At 40.3% G+C, this 8,765-nt stretch overlaps 1 protein-coding gene across 1 annotated transcript; it reads left to right on the top strand.

The window, feature by feature from the left end:
- Positions 1-828: 828 nt before the first annotated feature.
- On the top strand, positions 829-4,052 carry HSPA13 (heat shock protein 70kDa family, member 13; the record flags this gene model as incomplete). Its single annotated transcript, XM_010073824.1, has 3 exons — positions 829-1,042; positions 1,657-1,824; positions 3,382-4,052. Coding segments are annotated over 3 exons (1,053 nt in total), but the record flags the coding sequence as incomplete, so codon positions are not given.
- Between the last annotated feature and the right edge of the window lie 4,713 nt (positions 4,053-8,765).

Genomic DNA, 8,765 nt, shown 5'->3' on the forward strand with positions numbered 1-8,765 from the left:
AACCACAATCCCGGAAAGGAGATAAGAGCTCAAGTGCCCGAGAGAGTGAGAGCTGACTGAGCAAGCGAGATGACCCTAAGAGAGGGGTGACCCACAGAGAGAGACAACCCAGAGAGAGTGCTTCCGGACAGGGGCCTCATCTATAAACTGGGCATGACGTGCATGATATGGAATAGACCACTGGCCAGTTTGGGTCTCAGTCCTAAACCTAAGGTTGATTCCTAGGCTAGTAACTGGGGCTGTGCTCCCTCCCAGCATCTCCTGCACCTGCAGACACTGGCATAATAGAGAAGCTGAAAAGCCCTTGACTGTCCTGGCAGCAACTATAAACATCAGTATGTTATCAGCCTTCTCCTCAGCACAAGTCCAAAACATAGCCTCTCACTAGCTACTGTGAAGAAAAATAACTCTGTCCCAGCTGAAACTAGGGCAACTTGTTAAGCTGTTCCAGTACCTACCTGTTCTTCTTTCTGAAAGGAAGCAAAAATCTAAGAAGCTTTATCAGTAGGGTAAACCTAATGATTAAAAAGCATTACTTTTATCTTTGAATGTGGTGTTGAAGTTGATTACACAGTTACTAGGTCTTAACTTTTTTTTTAATGTGTCTTACCTGGGCACAGTGGCTGCCACTGATTTGGGTATACTCTGACCCCTTTTACATGATACTCGTAGTCAAGGAGTAAAAGTGATTCAGGAAGTGGCAAAAGCACATTCATATTTTTCCAGAGTAAACAGACTATATGTGAATAAAACATTTGGCAGGAGCAGGGTGGGAGAGGGTAAGAAAAAGACTTCTTGCTTGTGGATTGTGTTGCTTTTTCCTCCTAGATTTTTAACAACAATGGATCAGCTGAATTTTCTGTGACAACTAATGAAACTTCTCACATCACTCCAGAGTATATTGGCTCTCAGCTGCTACTGAAATTGAAGAGAATGGCAGAAGGCTGTCTTGGCATCCCCATTTCAAAGGCAGTCATCTCTGTGCCTGCAGAGTTTGATGAAAGGCAACGGAATTGTACCGTTAAGGCAGCTAACCTTGCAGGTGATGCCTCTTTATTCCAGCATTTTTCTCTGAAGCCTTAAAATTATCTTTAGGTCTGTTTTACTAACAGTAAAGTCTTTGGGGAGGATATAGAAATAGTGAATCAGTGACAGAGAACCTTAGAATGGATTTTTATTTTTTTACAGACCGTGGAACAGCAGAGAGCTCTTGGGTACTGACAGGTGCAGCTGACTAATGCAAACATAGATGGCGAGAAGAAATAAGTTTTACTTCAGGGAAAATATTCTTTTTGGTAATCTCCAAATAGAGAGACTATACAGAGGACCTTTGGATAATAATTTAAACAGAAATGGAACATGTGAAATAAATCTCCCTAACAAGGTTTCTCTGGAAGAAGTGTGTTTGGGGAAATCATGGTTTATGACTTCACCCTGATGCTGAAGTAGTATTACTTTAGGCTTAAATAAGGAAAAGAGTTCACTGAGTATTACTTAGAAAACTATTTCCTTTAGATCTGACATTTTACTTAAGGTGAGTTTGGTTAAAAAAAAAAAAACAAACTCAACCCCACAAAAAACAAACTAATGGTAAATGTCATCATGATGTGAGAACTGCAGTTTTCTGAGGTTGCTTGCTATGTTTGCTTTTTGTAGGGCTAGAAATTTTGCGAGTAATTAATGAACCCACAGCTGCAGCTATGGCTTATGGACTCCACAAAGCTGATGTGTTTAATGTCCTGGTGGTGGATTTGGGTGGAGGAACTTTGGATGTGTCTCTGTTGAACAAGCAGGGAGGGATGTTCCTCACACGAGCCATGGCAGGTGAGAAAAATGCTTTACTTTCTCAAGGAGTGGGGGGGAAAGGAAAGGTGCACCTGAAGTCACCATTGGAGGGAGGGGCTTTTAAAAACATACCAGCCTTGTCGCAAAGTGTTCTCCGAAAGTGTCCTCAGCTGCCTTTCGTGCAAAATTAGGTTTGTGACTGGTTTCAACAATTAAGATAAATTCACAGGTTTTGTCTGACTCAAAGGCAAAGGTTGTGGTTTCATTTTATCCATGGCTGTTAACTTTTTTGCCCACTAGTAAAAGTGCTGGTGCATATTACAATTACTTTGAATGGACTTTTGGGGGCTAGGGGTGTAACAAATCTTTCAGTTACCTTTGTCCAAGCTGGAAATACTTACCAAAACATTGACCAGTGCTTTAGAGCATCCTTGCCTTGTGTTTGGCTCCAGCTTAGTTGGGCAGGGTTTGGGAATGCGTATGCTGTTAACCCAGAAGTAAGTTTTGTAATACGTGTATGCCAAAGTGATTCATCACTTGGCGAAGAGTTCCAGCAGCAATGTTTAGTAAAACTGTACGAATACACAACTGGTTTTCAGATGACCTGAATTCAGACAGGCCTGAGACTCAGTACAAACTGTCTGCATTGCCTTGAATGATCAAGGCTTGATGTGAGCTGCTGCTGAGTCCAGTGAGAGTGGAACAGCAAGAAATATTCAGCAGCTTCATTCTGGTTTATTTAGATGAAGGTCCACTAAGTGAATTCCCATTTTCAGTCAAAACAAAACAGTGGAAACTTTAAGAGTATTGTTCAACACAGATGAAAATCTGCAGGCCATTTTTTTTTTAACTCTGTTCAATGGGAAGCATGAACAATTGTTTGAAAGGTTTTGGAAATTTGCTGCAAGCAAATTTCTTTCAGTAGAAATTGGTCATATATCATACTTTTTTCCTTTTTCTCTGAAGGCTAATGTAAGATTCACCTGTTAATAGAGCTTGAAATTCACTGCATGCTTTTTATCCCTTTCTTCCACTTTTGGCAGGGTATATACGTATACTTCAGAAGCATGTAGTTTTTTGTGTGGGTGCATGAAGATGTTGAATAACTTGAAAACAATGATTCCTATTAAGCTGTACTGTGCAAGTGCTAAGAGAAAAATCTATTCTGGGCAGAGAGAAATTTGAAACTGGGAATTTTAGCTGGACATTTTTTTGTGACACATTGCACTTCAGTTACAGGGTTCCAGCTAGAAATTTATTGTTTCAGATTTTATTCTATAGAAAATACCTCTGAGTTAATGACCACTGCTTTTTTCTGTTACAGTGTAACAGAGCATTTCCAGAAGGAAAAACATTGAGGGGGATAAATTCTAGAACACTTGCTCAATAAGAAGCTGGAAATTACTATCCATGCGTTCTTCAGTAGACAACAATTATTTCTATTTTCCCAGCTCTATGAGCTCTTGCACTATGCTTATGGTCCTAGTATCATTGTTCTGGCCCTTGAGAACTATCTCCCAGTAAAAGGGAAGATGCCTGCTGCTTTCTGAAGCTTTGAAGGTGATGTGTCTGATGCCTTCTTTTCTGATGTTTCAGGTAACAACAAACTTGGAGGACAAGATTTTAATCAGAGGTTGATGCTGTATTTATATGATCAGCTCCATCAAATGTATGGTTCTCTGCCAACAAGAAAAGAAGAAATACATCGCCTCAGACAGGCTGTGGAAGCAGTTAAACTAAATTTGACTGTTCATGAGGCAGCTACGCTAAGGGTGTCGTTGACTATGCCAGAAAGGACGCTTAGAAAAAAACTTCCAGAAAGTGAGGTAAAAGCAAACACTTTGCCACCAGGGAAGCCTTCACAAAAAACAAAAGATCTGACAAATCTTGAAGATACTTCAAAAGTAGAGAACAACTTTGTCCAGGTTGTGTTTGAAACAGAAATCTCTAGGAAGCTATTTGAGATGTTAAATGAGGACCTTTTTGAGAAGATTCTTGTGCCCATTGAACAGGTGTTGAAGGAAGGCCACCTACACAAAGCGGAAGTGGATGAAATTGTCCTAGTTGGAGGCTCCACGCGGATTCCTCAAATACGCAAAGTTATTCAGGATTTCTTTGGAAAGGAGCCTAACACCTCTGTAGATCCTGATCTAGCAGTTGTAATGGGCGTAGCTCTCCAAGCAGGAATTGTTGGTGGGTCCTGGCCTCTGCAAGTCAGTGCTATAGAAATCCCTAATAAGAATTTACGGAAGACTAATTTTAACTGAATAAAAACTCTTCCTCATTGCATTCCATCTCTCCAAAAGCGTACTCTGATGGTGCATACTTATCTGACTGGTAGTGGAGCCTAATCTTAGCCATATTATATTTGGTTTTTTATCAATTGCAGTTAGGTGTTACTGAATGCCTAAATGTGTTAAAGCTAGATGTTACTTTAAAGGTACGAGTGATTTTTTTTGAAGTTATGAAGAATCCTGTATTTGCTTGTAGATGGGATATTGGAGGAAAATGCTAGTGAGGACACACTCACATTTTCTTGCTAAATTTTATTAGCAAATCCTGAAGAGCTGTATGTTTCAAATATAACAGGACTGTGACCAAAGGTTAGAGGTAATACAGTATGGTACTGTAGGTATTCCCAGGTCCGATATACTTACTTTGAAAGAATGTGAAGCAGTGTTAACGCACATAGCACTAGCAGTGTTCAGCTTAAATTTATTTATTAAATTGAGTCATTTGAGCATTTAAGCACCTTTCTAAAAGGCACGTTGCAGCTTGAATGAGACTTAACGCATTCAATTGATTCTTCTGCTGTTCATAACAGCATAATGGTGTTACTGAGGCTGTATGGAAAATTGTCTCATGTTTCAGCCAAACCCTGTTAAGAAACTTAGCTCTTGCTAATGTAGAGTGAGTTAATGTGTCTCCAAGGGCTTACTTCCTGATCTAGTTTTGATGGTTAACATACAGGTGCTGCTGTCATACCACTGATGTTCTCCACAGAGAACAAGGGCATATTGCCAGCTATTTATACCTCCCCCCTGCCTTATTTGAAAACTGTAGTAATTTTCTGTATCTTAAAGCCACACCTGTATATCTTCACTTGAATTTGACCAACACAAATTTAATTTTTGCACATCTACAAGTGTGTGATGTCTTTCCCCTTGAGTACCCCAAGCTGTACTGTTTTCAGGGAGAAAGTGTGCGACAGAAGGGACTGCCTAGGTGAAGTCTAGTTCCTGTAATCCTGGTAAATGACAATTCACCCAACTATTCTGTACCTTTTAGCTCGTATCTGTGGTTGAAGATTTGTCATATCCCCCTTCTAAACTGAATGTAGATCAGAAATTGTAGCTGTTCTTTTGGGAAGGAAGCAGTGTGTGTAACTCAGGATTTGAGGTTGCACTTCTTAGGACTTTGTTAGTGGAATAGTTTGCTACCCAGCTATCTAGCAAATGCATGAGGAGAAAAAAAATCAAAGATCTGAAAAAAAATAAAATTAGTGACAGTTCACTCTCTTTGGAGGGTTAAATCAATACTTAAAGGCCATTGAATCCTTTTATCTATGTAGAACTTTCTACAGTGAAAGCACTTCATTCAGCTAAGACTGGCTTCAGCATCCGTCAACCCAGTCTTAATCAGGTAAGCTCTAGTAACAGGTGGTTCTAAGCATTTTCTTGTATGCTGCAGAATAATTTTGTTTGTTGTAAACTTGCCAAGATAAAGTGTGGGGCTTAGATTTATTGTTTAACCTATGACTATATTAAAATAGGCTTATTATTCTCCTGGCAGTAGGCCTGATTTATAGCACTGCCATAAATCAGTTGTGCTGATTCAGCTGTTTGCATAGCTATTATTTGAACATATCTTTGAAGTAATCCAGTTAAAATACTCTTAAATTGAATTATAGTTGCACACAACCATTCCATCAGTATTGTTTAACTTCTCAAAGGATTCCCAAAATATTGCTAACATCTTAATTTCCATGAGTTGAAAACCAAAGTGATTTTTGTATTTGAGGATTTTTTTCCTTTTGTAACTCTTTGAAAGTGACCCTGTCTCTAAGTCTATATGGAACGTCCAGTAACATGTGATAAAGTGTTCAAAAGAAAGTGTTGCACAGTTATAAACAGTGAGTGGTAAGGGACTAAGGTGAATATGAATGAGTTGAAAGAAGTGCCTCTTCAGTGAGATCATGGGTGAGTGCCAACATACAGTACAGTTCTTGTATGCAGTTGCTATTTGAGGCCTTGCCTTGCACATATAAATGTGTGTATTTAATTCAATATGTATTCCAATGTCTTTGGAGTCATTGTGGCCTTTCCTTCTGCCCTGTAAGTTCATCTCAAAGTCTACTGGAGTTACAGTGGGTCTTTAGTCTTCAGTTTTTTAATGCACTGGGTAAAATGAGCAGACCTCTATGAAAATAGAACCACATCGCAGTGAAGTTAAACTATTAAAAGCTTTTTGCAATTTTGGGACAAGACTTTAAACTGTTAAATTTTCAATTCAAATAAATGAAGTACTTCTTTCTTTTTCTTTTTCTCCTTCTCTCTGGAGGAGTTAAATCTCCTTGAGTGTTAATCTGGGAATTGTAAGGGAACAATGAGTTGCTTACTTGTGGAAAAAAAAAATCACAAAAGTGTATTTATTTAGATTTCTGTACAGGTTTTTTTTTAGTAGAGAAGTTACTGTACATTGGATATCTCACAATGCATCCTTATTTATTAAATAACTGGTTTTTGATTTCTGCAATCAAGCTATTTATTTTGTGTCTTTTGATTTTTAGTACTGTATTTTGACACAAACCATCAAATCTTAAAGATGAGTCCACTGTACTAAGTAGACCTTTCCAGATATGCACATGTACTGCTTACCAAAAAGTCTCACTTTAAACGAATTGGTATTTTAAGGCTGAAACCTTTCTACAAATAATCCTTAAAATCTGAGTATGGTTACCTGTGGTGTTAAGTTTGTAACAAATTTATATAGCTAAAGCTTGTTTTGTGAGTTGAAATTCTGAAAGTGTAAGATGCCTCACCAATTGTATGTTCCTGAATTGTTTCCAAGTGCGGATGATGAAATGCATTTTATAAATAACCTTTTAGAATGTTTTTAATAAAAGCAATTTCTGTCCCTTGGATATGTCTTGTTTCAGTTTCTCAGAGAAATACTGTAACAGCACAATTTCCCTATATCTTCCTTGAATTCCTTTGGAGGTTAGAGGGTGAAGTTGTAATCCCTCAACTTGTCAAGGGTCTGCTATAGGTGGGAATGACAGATCACTGGGAAGTGGCACAGGGCACTGCCAGGAACTGGAGTGGGAGTGGAAAAACCCTTTCTCCTCGAGCTGCAGTTTGGGGTGTAAGAATGAAACTGAGAAGAAAGGTGCAGGCTGGCAAAAGGCAGAAATGCGTAAGTTTCTATGAGGGAAGGGAGGGTTTCCACTTGGCTGTGCAGTTTCTCGTGTGATACTGCCAGGAAAGTGTAGACCAAGGGCTGGAAGCAGAGCTGAGGGAAGTAAGCACCTAAGAAGATGCTGCCTGTGGGATTTTTTGAATGCTGTGGGGAAGGAAGTTGAAGCAGAGCATGAGCAGGTTCTGCTCCATGCTTCTCACTGTGAAAAGCAGAAACAGGGCCATGGTGCCCTTTTGAGCCTCATCCGCACTTTAGGCTCTCCCCTGATACCCTGGCTGTCCCACCCTTCCTTTCCCTAACCCAAGCAACTTAGCTGGAACAGGGAGGCTAATCAGTAGCTCCTCAGAGGGATGAACTGTTGGGTCCCCTGTACTATCTCCAACTAAGTGATGGTAACATGCGCAGGCAAAAGGCCCTTTGAGAACAGCCCCAAGCTGGGTTTTTCCACACTTGCATTTCCTCAGTCTAGCACCTTCTCAGGAGTCTCAGCAGTTAATGGCCCACATGGGCAGAGCCTTTCACAGGTGGTAGGTACCTATGAGTAGCTCCACAGGACGAGGCTGGGACCTGACCCCCAAATGCCCTGCAGGCACAGGAGAAATGCTGTTAGGAGGAGAAAGTGCGGGAGAGGTGAGGTACCTGCTGAGCTGGCCTGCAAGGCGTTGACATGGCTTTGTCTGTGCTGTCAATGGAGTTGGCTGGTGATATTGTGTTTGGGTTGTGTTGGGTACTGCAAATTCTGAATTACTATTGAACCTGAAGCAGCCAAGTGGTCTGTCTTTGTTTCTTACAGTGAGTTTCTTTGACATCAGGTGTGTGAGGAGAGCAGAGGTTGCAGACCCCGGGTGATACTCTTAATGCAAACTTGCCTTTTCCTGCCTACACTTATCCTGTTAGATGGTTTACTTTGGTAAGCCATTGCTGTATGAAAACATAGCAGGAACAAATCATGCTGCTTCTGTCTCCTCTGCACCTGCTTTTTCAAAGTATAGCTGTATGTGAGCACTACAGCATGCTGAAAGAGAAGGAATGGCTATTTGCCTTTTGCTGACATGAGTCAGTCCACCATTTTCCTTTCTCTCAGATTTTGCAATTATTCAGTCTACAGCTTTTCCCAACTCCAGTCTGAAGGTAGGCTGAAGCTGTAAGGCTATGTCAGCCTTATGTCAGTAAGCACAGAAAACCCTTCTCCCCATGAGAAAAAAAAAAAAAAAAAAAAAAAAAAAAAGTAAAAATCACATTGCATTGATGCCAGTCCTCAGATTATTTTCTCTGGACCTTGCCAAAAGGGGTTGGACTCTGAGGTACTGAGGTTCACCTCCCCTAGCCTTATGCCTAAAACTTATTAAACAGTTTAGGAATGGCACCCACTTCAGTCCTTTGGGGTTCCTCCTCTAATACTTGCAGGTAAGGATGTGCTTGGAATGGAGCATGAAGGTGAGCAAGGTATGGGGACCAGGCTGGGGGAGCAGAGCCCTAGAAGAGGCTGCCTGTGGCACTTCATATGTTGTGCGGTAGTTAAATGATGGTATGAGAATCACAGAATGGTTTGGGTTGTAAGG

This window comes from Pterocles gutturalis, unplaced genomic scaffold (genome assembly GCF_000699245.1).
Source record: "Pterocles gutturalis isolate BGI_N339 unplaced genomic scaffold, ASM69924v1 scaffold43232, whole genome shotgun sequence".
Classification (NCBI taxonomy): domain Eukaryota; kingdom Metazoa; phylum Chordata; class Aves; order Pterocliformes; family Pteroclidae; genus Pterocles; species Pterocles gutturalis.